Raw genomic sequence first — 19086 nt, forward strand, 5'->3', positions numbered from 1 at the left:
AAACAATACTTATTTTCGATTTTAAGTGAAAAAGTGCTTTCATATTCACATTCAATAGAATTTTCTTCCACATGACCTGTTAAAACAGTTCTGCAGTGTTAAGACATTTAAATATTTCACAAGTTTTGTTCTATCTTTCTAATAATTTGATTGTTATTGGTTGTAGAATCCTACAGACACTAATATTTACAGAGTTTTAAAGTGAGGGATTTCGACATGGTACAATAACAAGAGCGACTGGCTCCAGGCCAATGACTAAAACAAAGCTTGACTAGAACTTAAACCAAAGACTGGTGGGATAGTGCAGTAACCTACTGTATGGAGATGCTTATCCATGTGTTCTTATCTGGAGGGCTACACCTCTCTATAAGCAGCTGAGAGAGGAACACATGAGAACCAGAGCTCACCAGAGTTCGACAATATACCATCACAAAGTCTACATTGGGATCCCACAAGGTAAACATACTGTACTCCCCCCAAACCATCTTCCCACTCCTTTTACACTCCCATAATCACAGATAAGGTACACCAGCTACAAAATAGAGAAATATTCAAATATACAATGAAATGTACACCAACATACACAGAATATTATATAGCAATATAAATATAGTCAATTTAATCATCAACACCATGGCTTTGAACATCGTGCTAAAAAAATAAATAAAGGAATCCTCTTAAAAAAATAAAGTTAGCTAAAATGGAATCAGTTTGTAAATCAATTGAAAAGAGTGACAGGCCAAGTATAGTTTTATGAAATTGGGCTATGTTGTGGGGAGAATGTGCTTCCTTATTTAGCCTGTACTTTTGAGTTATGTCAACGGCATGTTTAAAATCTTTGCTGAGTGTGTTATGAAGGTAAGTAAATGCTTACGGGAAAAGGTCTCGGCAGACTAAACTAACACTGTGTGATTGGATGAGTTCTCTATCTGGCTTGATTACTTCACTTCTATAAGAGGGTTGAAATAGTCAAATGAAAATTGCTCTTGGTTTAAATTCAGACATTATTAAAGCAGGAAGCACTGCCGTTCTGTTTATGAGTATCAATAAATAGAGATTTGAGGACCAACCATTAGAAGGTTTATATTCCTCAGTAAAATTGAGACTGCCTTACAATCCGACTTTGATCTGATTTGGTCCAATAGTGATTGCCACATTGTTTGGTCCATTAATGTAGAAGATAAGAGAAAGTGAAGTGGTGAGTTTTATTTGTGCTTAAAGGGATCAATTCATGCTGCTTTTTTATTTGTACTGTACATTCAGCTCCAGTTCTATTGGTCTGCCATGACCATAGTTTGTGCCTTAATCATCACATTGGCTGTAGTACAATCCTATTTGTGCCCATACAACTCTATTTGTGCATTCATATTTGTGCCCATTCAAGTTTGTGCCTACATACTACAATCGTTCTTGTGTTGATTAATTATTTAAAATGATTTGTTATGTCAATCCATTTGTGAAATTGTGCCTTTAATGTGCTTGGTAGTAATTTAAACGGAATCATAATATGAGATCGTCAAAAAAGTTTTGTGCCTGTCAGGGAATCATTTTGTAGCTTCATCTCTACCATTTGTAATTCTGACTGAACTATTCTTCTTTCAGCTTCTACATCAATAGCAGCACATTATACAGTGTATTTCTGCCTGTATTCCTCCTCTGAAATTGATGGTGATCTGTTAATTAATTTCTATGGTGTATGTACAGGATGTATAGTCGTGGCCAAAAGTTTTGAGAATGACACAAATATACATTTTTCACAAAGTTTTCTGCCTCAGTTTGTATGGTGGCGATTTGCATATACTCCAGAATGTTATGAAGAGTGATCAGATGAATTGCAATTAATTGCAAAGTCCCTCTTTGCCATGCAAATGAACTGAATCCCCCAAAAACATTTCCACTGCATTTCAGCCCTGCCACAAAAGGACCAGCTGACATCATGTCAGAGATTCTCTCGTTAACACAGGTGTGAGTGTTGACGAGGACAAGGCTGGAGATCACTCTGTCATGCTGATTGAGTTCGAATAACAGACTGGAAGCTTCAAAAGGAGAGTGGTGCTTGGAATTATTGTTCTTCCTCTGTCAAACATGGTTACCTGGAAGGAAACACGTGCCGTCATCATTGCTTTGCACAAAAAGGGCTTCACAGGCAAGGATATTGCTGCCAGTAAGATTGCACCTAAATCAACCATTTATGGGATCATCAAGAACTTCAAGGAGAGCGGTTCAATTGTTGTGAAGAAGGCTTCAGGGCGCCCAAGAAAGTCCAGCAAGCGCCAGGACCGTCTCCTAAAGTTGATTCAGCTGCGGGATCGGGGCACCATCAGTACAGAGCTTGCTCAGGAATGGCAGCAGGCAGGTGTGAGTGCATCTGCACGCACAGTGAGGCGAAGACTTTTGGAGGATGGCCTGGTGTCAAGAAGGGCAGCAAAGAAGCCACTTCTCTCCAGGAAAAACATCAGAGACAGACTATTATCCTGCAAAAGGTACAGGGATTGGACTGCTGAGGACTGGGGTAAAGTAATTTTCTCTGATGAATCCCCTTTCCGATTGTTTGGGGCATCCGGAAAAAAGCTTGTCCGGAGAAGACAAGGTGAGCGCTACCATCAGTCCTGTGTCATGCCAACAGTAAAGCATCCTGAGACCATTCATGTGTGGGGTTGCTTCTCAGCTAAGGGAGTGGGCTCACTCACAATTTTGCCTAAGAACACAGCCATGAATAAATAATGGTACCAACACTTCCTCTGAGAGCAACTTCTCCCAACCATCCAGGAACAGTTTGGTGACGAACAATGCCTTTTCCAGCATGATGGAGCACCTTGCCATAAGGCAAAAGTGATAACTAAGTGGCTCGGGGAACAAAACATCGATATTTTGGGTCCATGGCCAGGAAACTCCCCAGACCTTAATCCCATTGAGAACTTGTGGTCAATCCTCAAGAGGCGGGTGGACAAACAAAAACCCACAAATTCTGACAAACTCCAAGCATTGATTATGCAAGAATGGGCTGCCATCAGTCAGGATGTGGCCCAGAAGTTAATTGACAGCATGCCAGGGCGGATTGCAGAGGTCTTGAAAAAGAAGAATCAACACTGCAAATATTGACTCTTTGCATCAACTTCATGTAATTGTCAATAAAAGCCTTTGACACTTATGAAATGCTTGTGATTATACTTCAGTATTCCATAGTAACATCTGACAAAAATATCTAAAGACACTGAAGCAGCCAACTTTGTGGAAATTAATATTTGTGCCATTCTCAAAACGTTTGGCCACGACTGTTGTCGACGGTCTGTCCTTAATATAATATCTACTTTTCACTCTTTGGTGGAGGTACTGAAGTTTCTAATACACCAGCTATGCGTAGCCTGAAGTAACATTATATAACTCCTACACATTGAACTGGGCCTTTATTACCCCCCCGTCAACTGTAAATGTATAGCCCCACCCCCAACCCGAAACTAGCAAATAGACGATGAAGACAGTGGCTTTACAAAGCCCTGAAGCAGGTATTGCATTGAAGCAAAATGAGGTGTGTCTAGAGCAGTGGTTCACTCAAGTGCTTCAGTGGCTCACTAAATTACAAGGAAATGTTGCACATAAAATAAAGGAAAAGCATTACCACACTCTATGGCTATAATATGGTATAGAGGACTGACATGAAGAACTGCAATGCTTAAAAGGCTTCAAACCTGCAACAAACATATATAGCTACTCACATTCAGTTGTCACTTAATGGCAATGTAAATATGAGGTTCCTCTACATTCCCCTGACCTCTGTCTACAATAAGCATGAAAAGCAGACCATATAACACTCCCTAGGGGCCAAATATTATGCAAATGTTAACCTGTTATGAGGTTATTAGGTTACTGTCAATCTCGTACTTTATAGTGTCATTATTATTACCTATCAATATGTGTGAGGGGGAAAAAAAATATTATTTTCTTGGGTCCATCTCTATTGAGCCTCTTCTCCTATCACTCTAAAAACATCTAGACCAGGGGTCCCCAATTACATTCAGCCGTGGGTCGATTTTTCCTTGAGCGGATGGTCGGGGAGCCGGAACATAGTTAGAAATAATTTGTACACTGCAAATTGACTGCAAGAATCCCAAACAGATATAGTATTTGACAAAAACAGAATCATTTCAAACCTTGATTATATTGGGATACGATCACATATGCCTCTCTATTTATCCGTGGGAATACTTAGGAACATATTTCTTTAAGCTGATTTCCTGATGATTTTATGTGCAACAATGAACATTTTTGTTTATAAAAATTGGGGGGGCAAAATGAAATCACCCGCAGGCCACCTATTGGGGAGCCCTGATCTAGACCAAAACATACTGCATGTCCAGCATTGCATACACTCCAGTAGGGATTGATACATACCACTGCAACATCTCAGACACCTGAACATGTAGTTCCTTGTCCAAGCAGAGGCCTGTGTGGCAGCCACCTCTGCTGCAGTAAACTCTAACCTCTGGGGCTGGGGAGGAAGGGAGAGGGGGAGAGGGGTGTCCTGCGATAAGGGTCACTCAGTGGGTGAGGGTGGTGGTTGTGGAGTTTTGGGAAGCGCTGCAGCACCCCCTGGTGGTGAGACTCTGTAGGGTTGGGAGGGTGAGATGGCTTAGGAGGGAGAGATCGTTAAGGATCTAGGGTCAGGCTAGGGGAGGGACATGAAGAAGATGGACAGTGATCATGAATCGGACTCAGTGGTGGTGGGGGTGATAGGGGTGGTGGGGGTTGTGGGCTGATGGCGTTCTGGTAGCTTGTCCCGTAGCAGCTGTTGGGGGACAGGGAGTTAGGGTTTTCCAGAGGGTTGGTGCCCGGGGGGCCAAGGTAGGCTCGGGATGGGGGCTTAGGCGAGGGCGTCTCTCCTGGGTTTTTGCCCAGGATGAAGCGCGCCTCGTCCACCTCTTCCAGGTTGGAGATGTCCTTCATCATGCTCTTGCGATAGGAGACGGACAGCTTGTTGGAGCCGTCGGACATCAGGTTGAAATAGCGGGCGATGAAGACGATGGGGAGAGGAAGCATGGCCACCACAATGAGGGAGAAGCACATGGCCAATGCCCAGGGAGGGTAGCTCTGGAAACGCTCCTGAGCCTAAAGAGAGAGAAACAAAGTTACGAAGGGAAATAGAGTGAAAAATAAATACTCCTGGTGCTGACTGCAAACTCTGTAACAAGGCTAATACACAAAATGTCAATAAGTGTCAATACAAAGTGTCTATATGAAACTTTGCACTGTTTGCCAACAGGTTGACTGACCAGTTCTTCTACCCATGCACTGTACCCTGGCGGGCTGATGGCCATCTCGATAACGGTAGCTGTGATGAGAACGATGAGACAACAAGGAGAGACGTACTTCCACATGTAGAAATAGAATGCGTGGGGCCGGAAACCCAACATGTCCTCCAGGTCTTGCATAAACCTGACACACACACACACACACACACACACACACACACACACACACACACACACACACACACACACACACACACACACACACACACACACACACACACACACACACACACACAGGTTTAACATAGATCCAGCCAACTCCATTGAGTGCTTAGGGTTAGAGGGTCTACATCAGAAGTTAATGGTTATCTGTAGAGGGAAAGTATATAGTGTGTGCAATTAAGCTTGGAATGTGCTGAGTGCAGGGAAAGCGATCACATGTGGCAGGCATTGATAAGGGGAGAGAGCCATGGATTAGTAATGAAGGGGGGTCAAGATCAGGTCAGGTCACGTTAAGGGAGAAATAAAAGTTTATGCCCGTATCACTTAGTGTCCTCACTTAGTGTCCAGTAAAGATACTATGTTTGTACAGATGTGTAGGAGGAGACTCAGGAGGAAGGGTTAAATATCAGTGGTTGTGTGCAAAGGTTTTTGTCTAATGCAGCTGTATTGATCCTCTGGGAAGAATTAACTTGGTTTAAGCTATCGAAGTGTTCGTAGAGTTTTTTACTCTGAGAATTAGAACACTTGACTCTTTCTCAATCCTTTCTTAATCTTATCCTTCCTCATATTCAACTTTCCTCTTAATACATATGAAAAACACACAGCTACTTCTGACACTATAGGGCTCTCTGAGGAGACACCATACTTTACCTCTTGGTGCCGTAGATCCAGGCCACTGACACATTCTCCAGGATGACTACGATAGTGAGAGGCAGACCAGCGGAGTAGTCATCAAACATGGTGACAAAGTAGTTCCCTGAGCGCTGGACGAAGAGGAGGCCACAGAAAAAGGCTATGATGCAGCAGCACACTGAAAGAAAAATATAGAGGGAATTGGAGCAAGACGAGGTAAAGGCATTCGTCTGAAAGTTTGCAGTGTCTTCAGCATTTTTGTGGAGGAGTTGAATAACCTTCACATTATGTAAAACCTTTGTGGATCCTTGGATGAGAAAGTCTTTATTTATTCAATCCATTGCTTTTATTGCTATTACTTTGTATTCAGCCTTAAAGGACTACAGCAAAAGTAGAAAAAACTATTCATCCTTAAACATCTTAGAATTCATGAATCTTATGTAGTTACCCCACTACGTCTTGGTGAAAAGTGCTGAATTTGTGTTTGTAATGCAAGTTGTCGTTTATTGTCATGAATCTTGCCCTGGTGGCAGAACTAAGCTGTGTCAGCTTGCAAGACCAGCTGCAGAGTCAAAATTGGCTATATCTTCAAAATTCATGAAAACAAATATGTGCTTTTTGGTCTTAATTTAAGGTTAGGGTTAGGCATTAGGGTTAGCAGTGTTGTTAGGGTTAGGTTTAAAATCAGATTTTATGACTTTGTGGCTGTGCAAGCTAGTGTCCACTCTGTAGAGCTGCCTCCAGGCCAAGATTCATGACAATAAATGCCAACCTGCATTTGTAACTATGATAGAGGAGAATGGGAGCACTACAGCGGTTTTTAGGGCTGACCTGTGAAGAGCTCCTTATGGACCTTGTAGGTGTCGAGGACCGGCGTGGTGATGCCTGTCATGGTGCCAATCATACTGCCCAGGCCCAGGTTGATGAGCATGAAGAAGAACATGACAGACCAGAAGGGAGAGGCTGGAAAATGAGTCATGGCCTCGGTGAAGGCAATAAAGGCCAAGCCTGTACCTTGCACAGACTGCAGAGAAAGAGGGATGGAGAGAGAGAGTGACGCAAAGGAGAGAGGGCGCAAAAGAAGACCAAGATATTGTGAGAGAGAGAGAAAGAGAGAGAGGGGGGACAGAAGAGCCAAGAAGGATATTAGTTAAGTACAGTATAAGGATGATTAGAAAATCAAATTAAAGTTTATTTGTCACGTGCTCCGAATACAACAGGTGTAGACCTTAGAGTGAAATGCTTACTTAAAAAGCCTAGTTGGTTTGGTGTTGTGGAACTGGTTGATATTTAGACCCAGTTTCGGTGAGATAGAGCTCAGAGACCAGACAGACAGACTGTACCTTGTTAAGCTCATCCTCCAGGACACAGGGGTCCAGGCTCAGCTCGGCGAAGCTGCCCTCCTTCACCGTCTTGATGACGCCGTATATCTCAGCGTAGTCTATGGTGGACAGCTGGGAGAAGTTCACGTGTGGCGGAATGAGGTCATGACTCAGCACATTAGAGTTCAGGTAGCCAAGGATCTTCTCTCCATTCCTGAAGAGACCACAGGGAAACATGGTCGATAGAGCACAAGATGAAGATCACCACAAAAGTCCTGAATCTGACCACAGAGAGGGCATGATAATAAATATATGGTGTGAGCAAAGAGTAGTTTAATTCTGTATAAACAGCTTGAATTCCCTCCACCATCACTATAGACGGCTGCTAGGGAATTTGATTTGAACTCACTCTATGACACACTTCTCGTTCATGAGATTTGCCTTGAAGCCCAGCACGGCGAACACCACCAGAGTAGCCAGGATGGAGGTGAAAAAGTTGATGAAGGAGACGAGCACGGCGTCAAAATGGCAGTTGTTGTCTATCTTGTTGTAGCTGGAGAAGGCAATAACTCCACCGAAGCCCAGGCCCAGGGCAAAGAACACCTGGGTGGCTGCCTCCCTCCACACCTGGGGCTCCAGCATCTTCTCCAGCTGGAACACACAGCAACACATTGGCTGACAAACTTGGACTCAGGGGTAGATGTAACATCATTAAAGAAAATCCGGGACACTCAAAATAGTATGATATTTTACGTTTGGTATGTTATGTGTTCATTTGTGGATGTCCATCATACATTTCATATGATATGTTATGCATTACAATATGTATGGTGTGTTACAAATTCCATGTTAGCTAGGTGGCTAATTGGTTATAATCATTAGAAATGTTTATAAATTATATCGGTATAGTAGCTCTTCTTTTCCCATAAATGACAGCAAACTGCAATGGAAGCTTCTCTCTCTCTCTGTGTGTGTGTGTGTGTGTGTGTGTGTGTGTGTGTGTGTGTGTGTGTGTGTGTGTGTGTGTGTGTGTGTGTGTGTGTGTATATAACGGCCTCCTCTGAATCTCACCTTGGGAGTGAACATGTGTGCAATGCCATCGACAGCACCCTTCAACAGCAAACCTCTCACCAGGAAACAGAAGAGCACCACGTAGGGGAACAGCGAGCTGAAGTACATCACCTGACAGACCACAGGAAACAACTTAGTCACACATTCTGTACAATAACTACACTATACATGCCAGAGGAAGGTAGGAATCCAGTCCAGTAGGCTATTATTCCAGTGCAATTTTTAGTCATGTCATGTTCTTAAATCATACATCTTCCCTACACTCTTTTGACTCTCCCCCCAACACCCCCTGCCCCTCTTCCTGATGCCCCCTGCCCCTCTCCCGCCACATCCACTGTCCCTCTCCCTCTACCCATACCCCCTGCCCCTCTCCACCCACACCCCGCCCACAAACACTCCATTTCCTCCCCACAGCGCTCCCCCTACCTTCCCAGAGGACGCGATGCCTCTGATGACAGCCAGGCAGACGATGATCCAGGCCACCAGCAGAGACAGGGTCATCTTGACGTTCAGGCCGCCACTGTCTGCGATGGTGCTGGTGGTGTTCAGGGTCTGGCGGTACCAGAAGTAGGTGGTGGCCGAGCTTTTCTCACACTCAGGCTCCACGACTGCAGAGGGGCGAGGGGGAGGGGGGTGGTCAGAGAGAGGGGAGGGAGAGAGAGAGGGAGAGGAGGGATATGATAGGGAGAGTAAATGGATAGGGGGAGTAGAAGGGAGAAAGATAGAGAACAGAGAGAAATTAAATGTGGGAGAGACTGTTTACACAGGAACCAAATCCCCTCTCCCCCCTGGATTGGTTCTCCCAGATGTACATTAGCAAGGTAAACAAGGTCGTCCTTGTACTTGGTATGCACAGCGTGAGCCCTCATTCAAGACACTTGACATTTTTCTCTGTGCATATTTTCACCTTTTATAATTCAACCTTGGGGAAATGATACATGGATCTAAGTCTGGAGAAAGCAGTCATACAGACATATTAAAGAAATATATGCATATGCACCCACACACATGCGAGAACATGCAGGCACGCGTACACACAAGAAATATGCACACACACCCACACAGAGACACATGCACTCACAGAAATTGCCAGGTCAAGTAAGTGTACCAGTCTCTATTTATGTCAGGTAGATGGCAATGTTCAGCAGAGGAAATCACGATGGCCTCCCATAATTCTATTTTTATCCTCTGTCTATGAGTGATGGCATTCCAGGTTACATGCAGTAACTCTGTCTATCTGGATCTCTCTCTCCCATCTCCCTTCTTCTTACTCCTCCACTCCTGCAAGTCACTCCAGAAGCACAGAACTGTATTCAAAGTGAACGCTAGGTCTGAACGACCTTTGTCTCTGTGTTTAGCTGATCTGACCCTGCCGATGCCAATGTGAACCACAGTTTATCTGAAGTGTTTACTGCAGACATGTGACCATGGGGCCAGGTCAGAGTTGGTGCAGAGCAGCGTGGTTCTGGGGTCCCAGACACCTGCATGAATGATAGGGTCTACCTTTCTCTACAGATGTACAGTGGCAAGAAAAAAATATGTGAACCCTTTGGAATTACCTGGACTTCTGCATAAATTGGCCATCAAATTTAATTTGATCTAAGTCAAAACAAACAAACACAGTCTGCTTAAACTAATAACACAAAAACAATGTATGTCTTTATTGAACACACCGCATAAACATTCACAGTGTAGGATGGAAAAAGTATGTGAACACTTTAATAACAGGTTGACCATCCTTTGGCAGCAATAAACTCAACCAAACGTTTTCTGTAGTTGCGGATCAGACCTGCACAACGGTCAAAAGGAATTTTGGACCATTCCTCTTTACAAAACTGTTTCAGTTCAGCAATATTCTTAGGATGTCTGTGGTGTGATCCGCTCTTGAGGTCATGCCACAGCACCTCAATCGGGTTGAGGTCAGGACTCTGACAGGGTCACTCCAGAAGGCGTATTTTCTTCTGTTGAAGTCATTCTGTTGTTGATTTACTTCTGTGTTTTGGGTCGTTGTCCTCTTGCATCACCCAACTTCTGTTGAGCTTCAATTGGCAGACAGATAGCCAAACATTCTCCTGCAAAATGTCTTGATAAAATTGGGAATTCATTTTTCCATCGATGATAGCAAGCTGTCCAGGCCCTGAGGCAGCAAAGCAGCCCCAAACAATGATGCTCCCTCCACCATACTTTACAGTTGGGATTAGGTTTTGATGTTGGTGTGCTGTGCCTTTTTTTCTCCACACAGTGTTGTGTGTTCCTTCCAAACAACTCAACTTTAGTTTAATCTGTCCACAGAATATTTGGCCAGAAGCGCTGTGGAACATCCAGGTGCTATTTTGTAAACTTCAGACGTGCAGCAATGTTTTCTTGGCATCTTCCGTGGTGTCCTCCCATGAACACGCATCCTTGTTTAGTGTTTTACGAATCGTAGACTCGTCAACAGAGATGTTAGCATGTTCCAGAGATTTCTGTAAGTCTTTAGCTGACACTCTAGGATTCTTCTTAACCTCATTGAGCATTCTAAATTGTGCTCTTGAAGTCATCTTTGCAGAACGGCCACTCCTAGGGAGAGTAGCAACAGCGCTGAACTTTCTCCATTTATAGACAATTTGTCTTACTGTGGACTGATGAACATCAAGGCTTTAAGAGATACTTTTGTAACCCTTTCCAGCTTTATGCAAGTTATCAATTCTTAATCTTAGGTCTTCTGGGATCTCTTTTGTTCGAGGCATGGTTCACATCAAGCAATGCTTCTTGTGAATAGCAAACTCCAATTTTGTGAGTGTTTTTTATAGGGCAGGGCAGCTCTAACCAATCTCGTCTCATTGATTGGACTCCAGGTTAGCTGACTCCAATTAGCTTTTAGTTAAGTCATTAGCCTAGGGGTTCAGATACTTTTTCCAACCTACACTGTGAATGTTTAAATGATGTACTGTATTCAATATAGACAATAAAAATACAATAATTTGTGTGTTATTAGTTTAAGCAGACTGTGTTTGTCTATTGTTGTGACTAAGATGAAGATCAGATCAAATGTTATGACTAATTTATGCAGAAATCCAGGTAATTTCAAAGCGTTCACATACTTTTTATTGCCACTGTAGGATCTTCATTTGAGCCAGTTTGCTACAGCAAGAAAGGAATCCTGCAGCAACAGGAAATGTGAATTATTATGTGGATTATAATTAATGGACATTTTTGTAGGGGTTGATACTTGATATTCCCTTATGAAAAATGTATGACATTTTAAAGTGGAAATTACAGACTTCAGAAGCCTGTTTAAACCTCAAATACACTACAAGTTCTCCTGCAACCGGGTGATCAAATTAAAATCCTACATCTGTATGACCATGGCGAGAGGTCACTTTCTCCACACAGAATTAAAGACAATTCTACAGACAACCTGTAATGCCACTGTGGAAAAACTCAAATACCACTATACTGTAGTGTAGGAGTGTGGCATGGTGTAGTAAACCACCATTTGTAAAGAGTAAACCTATGGGGAATCACATACAATACTAGCATCTGTGTGTGTAGTACTGTATGATTACCAGTGCCTCCAGGATTTCGCTGGGACTTTGTGATATTTGTGGACAAAAATGCTTGATTTTGCTGCAGCAATTCTGACATTTTGCATGGCAATATGTGATGATTTTGTCCAATTTGTTTGCGAAAATGCGCTGATGAGAGAAAACATTTGTTGACGTATGGCTTGATTGAACCATATAAGATAAACTTGCGGTGATTGGTTGTAAATTGCGAGCCTTCTTTTTGTACTGCGGTGATGGGTCAGTATTAGGAAATAATATTGCAATGATTTGATTGTTTTACGAGGAAATACTGTGGTGCTTGGTCAAATTTGAAAACCTTCACATAATATGCGGGGAATGGTTTATTTTGCTAAAATATTTGCGATCGCAGAATCACGGAATCCTGGAGGGACTAGATTAGACAGTAACATGATGACTTGCAACACCATGCAATATGCCTCTGTCTGTCAGTGTAAGAACCCTTCTGTTGGAACAGGACTATCTGACCAGCTACAGCTGCTCTCCTACCTGCTCACTGGTGGCTGACTGTCTTCATACTGCTGAGTCATGTGAGGAGCAGAGCAGAGGAGAGCAGAGGAGAGGAGAGGGCTGAGTGATTCTTGGAACCGCTGGGATTGTATTATCACCACCTCTAATCTAAGTCTCAAAGGACTTTAATCTGGATTATGTCCATCTGAGTCATGAAGGATCCTCGTAAGTAAGCTAACACCATCAGCTGATCTAGTTAGATGTGTGATTCAGTGCCGTCCTGGCCAAAACTGGATTGAACTGGAAGATTGAATTACAAAACACAAATGTGTGTTTCTCTCATACTGACCAAAAATGATTGTGCAAGTATGGATTATTCTACAGGGCAAAATGAGTGTGTATATCAAGATGGAAATTAGTCATATCTGATTAATGAAATACAGGCCTTATTAAAAAAAGGAGAGAGGTTTAATTCAATATTCATTGAATCCTTTCTAGTTTGTGAGACAAACTGTGGCAAACCACATTGGTCATGGTCACCCAGCTGCTTGGGCTTGATCAAACAGTTCAGAGGAGTTCTATGACTCCATTCTCTTTGCCCTCTGCATCTCTCCTCCGTCCCGCTGTTCAGATCTGGCATCCACTCACTGGCTAATGATCCATTCCTCCTGATAGGGCATTCGGCCCATGGCAGTGGGTACTGGAAGGACTGGAAGAAGTAGAAGATGCTCCAGCCGATGATGACGTTGTAGTAAAGCCCCACAAAGCCACACACCTGGAATGTAGGAGAAGCAGAGTCTGTTAGAGTAAGAAAGTCCAATGGAACTCACACTTACCCCTGAGGTGCTCCTCTGCACGAGTCCCTGTCACTGCTGGTTGATGCCACTCTTTCAGTCAAATGGCAAGTGCATGTGTGAATATCGATATATACACTACTGTACCGTGAGAGGCAATTTCAATATATTTCTCATTCAGATGGTCTATATAGGCAGGAGTATGTTGTTTTCTCATGTTCCTAGGGTGGCAGATAGCCTAGTGGTTACAAGCATTGGGCCAGTGACTATGTGAAAAATCTATCAATGCGCCCTTGAGCAAGGCTCTTAACACTAACTGGCTATTAGGATAAGAGTGTAATCAGGATAAGAGTGTCTGCTAAATCTTCTGAGCATCCATGTCAACAAGGATAGGCAGAAGCTAAACAAGGTTGAGAAGCCATGAATAATTGAAGTACACTCTTTCAGCCATTTCCACAGTGACCTCTTAAGAGGTATTTTTAGCTGCCACTCTCAGTCACGTACAACACCAACGAGGGGCTGTCTCTCTCTCACACCCTAACCCCCCCCACCATCTCTGCCTCTCTCTCATTATCTAGGACATTATCCATATTACTCATCTTTATAGTCCTTTTCTACGTTAGTGACTCATACAACTTTTTATGTCACATCTTATGGAATGAAGAATGTGAGATAGCTTTTTCCATCATAATAACACAGAGTATGTTTGTTTTGAGCTGTGTAAGGTGATGCAGACATGGGGATCCATGTTTAGACCTGCTATGCTCAATTAAATCAAGGCATATCTATCTATCCCCTAAAGAGAGTTTGCCTCATTAGTGATTATACATTCCAGTTCAACAGATTTACACAAGGTCTATTTCCTCTCACAATATTCAGAAATGGACAGTGAAAGCTTCCCAAAATAAACGATCCACCTATCTCTTATTAAAGCGGGAGGTTGGCATGTTATGTGATGTTGTGACAGTGAGATTATGTGATGTAAGTCACAAAATGTCCAATATGCCAAATTCAAGACTTGGAGCCATTTAAATTGATCCATCCTATCAAACTGGCATATACACAGAAAGCATGAACAACAGCTTTTATCTTAAAGGCCCAGTGCAGTCAGAATTCATTTTTCCATAATGTTTTGTATCATAATGTACAGCAAGTGATAAAACTAACAATGTAAAAGTGAAGAAATTTGATCAGTGTTATTTCCTGATAGTTGCTGGTTGAAAATACAATCTGCACAGAACCTTCTAATCAGCAGGTTTTGCACGGGTGGAGTTTTGGCTTGCCTGGTGACATCACTAGGCGGAATACGTTAATATAGACCAATAACAAAGAGAGTTCCAAACCTCTCTGCCAATAACAGCTAGTTTTCAGATTACATATCCCGCCACCTAACCACTCTGATCACTCCCAGATAGTCCAAGAAAAATTCTAGCTTGAGAAATAGTTTTTTGCTAAAAAGTTTCTTTTTTTCTTTTTAACCCTGTTAAAGGAAAACTATTACAGTAAAGTACTTAACTATTCCCTAGAAAAAATTTGACATTGAGATAAAAACGACTGAATTGGGCCTTTAAAGAGATTCGGGTTGGAGGGTGTTAAATAGAATGTTGGTGACAGCACCGCAATGCATGTTGTAAAAACAGTATGCTAAGGCAGCCAAGCATGGAAATAGTCAGGGGAGAGGCCACACAGTGTTGGTATATGCAGAAAATAGTTTACTTAATAGTCACTGACGTAGAGAGTTTCTATTGAAATCAGAGTCCATTCATCGAAGCTCCTGGTGATAAACCCCACATCCAGCATCCATTATCCTTATCACACTGACTGACCCTCTCTGTTCCCTCTGGAGTGCACTGTGGTCAGTCACACTGTTTTTCTCTTGGGACACTGTCTATTTTGTTACATGGAACAAGCACTTCAGAACATAAACAGATTACATAACCAAAATCATGTTAAAACTTATAGCATTATGTAGCTGATGATTGGAGGGTGATCAGTTAAACTGATTTCCAGCCTCAACTTCAACCAAGAGGTGATATAATAGGCAACCTTAAACCAAAGACACCATCCTCACTGTCACTCACCATTAGACTGGACACCCCTATCCCACCCAGGTGGGGGCACACGTAGTTCCACACCCCGATGCTCCCACGTCGGATCTTCTGGCCCACCGCTAGCTCCAGGAAGAAGAGCGGGACGCCGATGAGGATGAGGAGGATGAAATACGGGACCAGATAGGCACCTGAAAGAAAGGGGTCAAAGTGATCATGCTATATTTCTCCCAATAGACTATTAGGTACATGAGTAGTACACATACTGTATGTGTGATATTACAGTACTAAGCATTGTGTAAAATATGGAACACCTTTCCTTTGAAATAATGCACAAGTTTCAATTGTCTCCCTTGCTGCATCAATGGAGAGACTTAACATTTACTGTGGACCCTGGCTCTATTCTTCTGAGCTGTTTCTAGAACACTAATTACAATTCATTGTGTATCATTACAAAGCCAGAGGGGAAGGGGAGAGGTGGACAGACTGGGTGACAGGAAGACAAACCCTCTAGTTAGCCTTCCCTGTAGCTCAGTTGGTAGAGCATGGTGTTTGCAACGCCAGGGTTGTGGGTTTGATTCCCATGGGGGCCAGCACAGAAAAAAAATGTATGAAATTGTATGAAATGTATGCATTCACTACTGTAAGTCGCTCTGGATAAGAGCGTCTGCTAAATTACTAAAATGTAAATGTAGTTGATGGTCATGAAGTCCAACTCAGTGAGTCAGGGGAGAGGCCAGAGCTCTGAGCCTCAGGACACTATGGTGTCTGTCTGTTTGTACTTGACAGTTTCTGCATCACTTGTCACTATTACTCTCCCACCCTGCAAGTCAGAGCCCATCCAACCAGTGATTTACTAAGGTCTATTTTAGTATTTGATTTGAATTATGGGGGATGTCTAAATGTGGTGCTTCCTAGCTTAATCCAAGAGAGGCTTAATCTGGATGTTACTGTGTTTGATCATCAGGATGCTAAGACTTACGCTGGAGCACTAATAATACTTCAGGAGTACCAGTTACATAGCCTAGAGCTCATAACCCACTGGACACAGACGGCAGTTCAATGTCTTGTTTTAATTGAGTTGTTACTAATGTCAATTCAACATGAGGTCAAGAAGAAATAGAACCAGGTCATTGGATGTAGGTAAGAAATTGGATAAAAAAATATATATAACTTTTTTGCAATCAATTGCAGCCTATCTGAACTGGGGCCAGCTAACAGTCCTGATATAGTGTATAGCATGCAAACTGAGGTAAAGACATGTGTATGAAAGAGAAGCAGAGAACGCTGGAAGGGGAGAAGGAGAGAGAGAGGAGGGGGTAGAAGGCCCAGAGCGATAACCACCTAACACCACAGAGCCATTTAATGTGGCTGTAATTTGCTGCCTGGAGGTAAATTAGGGGGTGAAAGATGTCCATTCTCCTGGTCAAACAACGAGGCCGTTTGGGTATAGGGGCCTTTAAATCCTGCCTATTAGCAATAAATCAGGAAGACAAGGTGTGTGAGAGAACAGGGCTGGTGCACCAAACACATCAGTCATTATCTGGTGAAGACAGGGAGACCGTGAGTTTTCGGAGGTGAATTGAGCATGCCTAATCGTCATTTCTATGACCAGAGGTAAGAGATGTGGTCTTTTACGGTCAGAGGTGTGATGCTCATTAAAACCGATGGGGCATGTTTTTATCCATTTATGGTAGAGCGGTTAGGTTATGTTAGAGCAAGGGAATGCAGAAGCTAAATTTAGCACATTCTGCAAAACACAAGTACAAAACATACAATAGTAAGAAATCTGAGCAATTTCCACTAGATGCAAAGTCAAAATTGGCCTTCATTTAATGTTAGGGCTAGGCATTAGGGTTTTGCAGGGTGGTTAGGGTTAGGTTAGGTTAGGTTTAAAAATCAGCTAGTGACCACTCTGCAGAGCTGCCTCCAGTACATCAATGCCAACCTGCCCTAACAAATAGGGGTGTTCTGAACTACTATACCAGCAAAGACTTACAATGTGCACCTGTAACTACATGACAAAATAAATCAAATCATCATCACAATACAGAGCCATTAATGTTTAATTGAGAGTATCCCTTTCATGTTGATCAGAGTATCAGTTGAGCCTTGGCCTGCCCCAGTGCCAGTAGTAATCGATAGCACAGCTATATTTAGAGTGGTGTTTGTGGAGCTGTGCTTCTCTCTTGGCAGCCCAGCCTGACTGTGGTGGCAGGCCAGTGTGCCTGGCATGTCATTCCTACAGTCTGGGTCACTGAGCTGCCAGGAAAGCAGCCGCCACTAGACTCTTCATCAGAGGCAGACAGGAAGATGAGGAGGAAATGACCTTGCTCATCCATTGACGTAGCTACAATAATAAATAATTCTTGTTCTATATTTTGTGAAAGAGTTATTCAGTTATGCTTCTATTTAGTCAGCCAGTCCTTATGGGGCGCGGTCTGCCGCTCACCTCCTCCATTCTTTTGGCACAGGTAAGGGAAGCGCCAGACGTTTCCTAGCCCCACAGAGAAGCCCACCTGGGCCAGAATGTACTGAAGCTTGCTGTTCCAGGCCGGGCGGCCATCGTTTTCGGGGGGCTCGAGAACGATCTTCTTCCCGGGTACCCCTCCAACATTCAGAGAACTGTTCTTGTAGTCGAGCGGCGCTTCGTGAGCGAGCAGGTCTGCCACCGACTCTGTGACATGCTCACTGGTATGCTCACGCTGCGTCACCTTACTGTTCTTACGCATCAGGGATGCTGAGGGGGGAGCTGGGAGGGGGTGGGCGCAGAGAGAGAGAGACAGACAGAGAGACAGAAAGAGAGGGAGAGTTCAGAGTGTACTGTAGGTACGAAGTAGAGGGGTTGGATACTAGGTCCCAGACGTTGAGAAGAGAGAGCGAGCGCAGGGCTCCAGATTTGGGCTTTGGTCCTGTGAGAGAAAAACATAAATTAAATCTGTTACTGCAAGTCACTTGACAGCTTTTACTATTTTACAAAGCAATATAGCAAACACGGAGGACATTTAACAGATTGTCACATTAAAACTGTCCTTAATAGATGAGAGGGTTCATTTCCACTAAAATCCTTGAGTTCTGACAAGGCACTTGTGTTTTCATTGGAAGTTAGGTTGGCATATCTTCCTGTGTCACTGTGGGCCTCAAGCAACACTTCAGACACAGGATCACTGACACAATTACCCTGTTCCATTTAGTGCTTAGCCAGGCTTGTAATAAGATGCAGGTCTATAACACAGTCGAGTCTCTAGTCTAGTGGCCTTAAAGACAACGTAAGTGTGGGTGGTTGCATTAACTTGACTAGACCTCCACAAGAATGAAGCTCCCTCCTCACAACAACGAATCATTTCTTAGTGGTACTCAAAGTAATTAGAATAACCTCCATATCCACTGCAGCCACTAATTGAATTAAACTGTATTGCAGATTGCCATTAATTGTAATGACATTCATTTTTCATTCATTCATTTGCAATTAATTTTTAGGCCTCATACCATATGCTTAAGAGCACACACTGACATATCACCTTGTATTTACATCTCAAGGTCACGTCCAATGTTGCCTCTAAGCTGCGCACAAAATATCAGCCCACAGAGAGAAGCACGAGATGAAACTTCACTCAACTTTCTAGAGCAGTCCTCACCAATCGGTCGATCGCATCTCCATGATGCCAACGATAAAGCCTTGTGTTCCTATTTTTTTAATTTGTCTCGGGTTGTTGGTGGCAGGTGCCCTG

General features: G+C 43.1%; 1 protein-coding gene across 1 annotated transcript; it reads right to left on the minus strand.

The window, feature by feature from the left end:
- Window positions 1–354: 354 nt before the first annotated feature.
- Window positions 355–18548, minus strand: LOC115207205 (sodium-dependent neutral amino acid transporter SLC6A17). Its single transcript, XM_029774179.1, has 13 exons — window positions 17808–18548; window positions 15389–15546; window positions 13162–13288; window positions 8924–9105; window positions 8498–8608; window positions 7836–8077; window positions 7448–7640; window positions 6936–7128; window positions 6123–6282; window positions 5271–5433; window positions 4713–5106; window positions 4482–4604; window positions 355–374 (listed from the first exon to the last, which is right to left on the minus strand). The coding sequence occupies exons 1-13, from the start codon at window positions 18085–18087 to the stop codon at window positions 355–357; spliced, it is 2346 nt and encodes a 781-aa protein (XP_029630039.1). The 5' UTR covers window positions 18088–18548.
- Between the last annotated feature and the right edge of the window lie 538 nt (window positions 18549–19086).

Source organism: Salmo trutta, chromosome 14 (genome assembly GCF_901001165.1).
Source record: "Salmo trutta chromosome 14, fSalTru1.1, whole genome shotgun sequence".
Classification (NCBI taxonomy): Eukaryota; Metazoa; Chordata; class Actinopteri; order Salmoniformes; family Salmonidae; genus Salmo; species Salmo trutta.

What these genes read in the sequence shown, in the direction of transcription:
- LOC115207205 (XM_029774179.1), bottom strand. Translation starts at nt 18,087, where the DNA reads ATGCGTAAGAACAGTAAGGTGACGCAGCGTGAGCATACCAGTGAGCAT. An exon ending in CACACATGTTCACTCCCAAG is followed by an intron (nt 8,078 to 8,497) that starts GTGAGATTCAGA and finishes TGTGTGTTCCAG; the next exon opens with CTGGAGAAGATGCTGGAGCC. An exon ending in AACGAGAAGTGTGTCATAGA is followed by an intron (nt 7,641 to 7,835) that starts GTGAGTTCAAAT and finishes TGGTCTCTTCAG; the next exon opens with GAATGGAGAGAAGATCCTTG.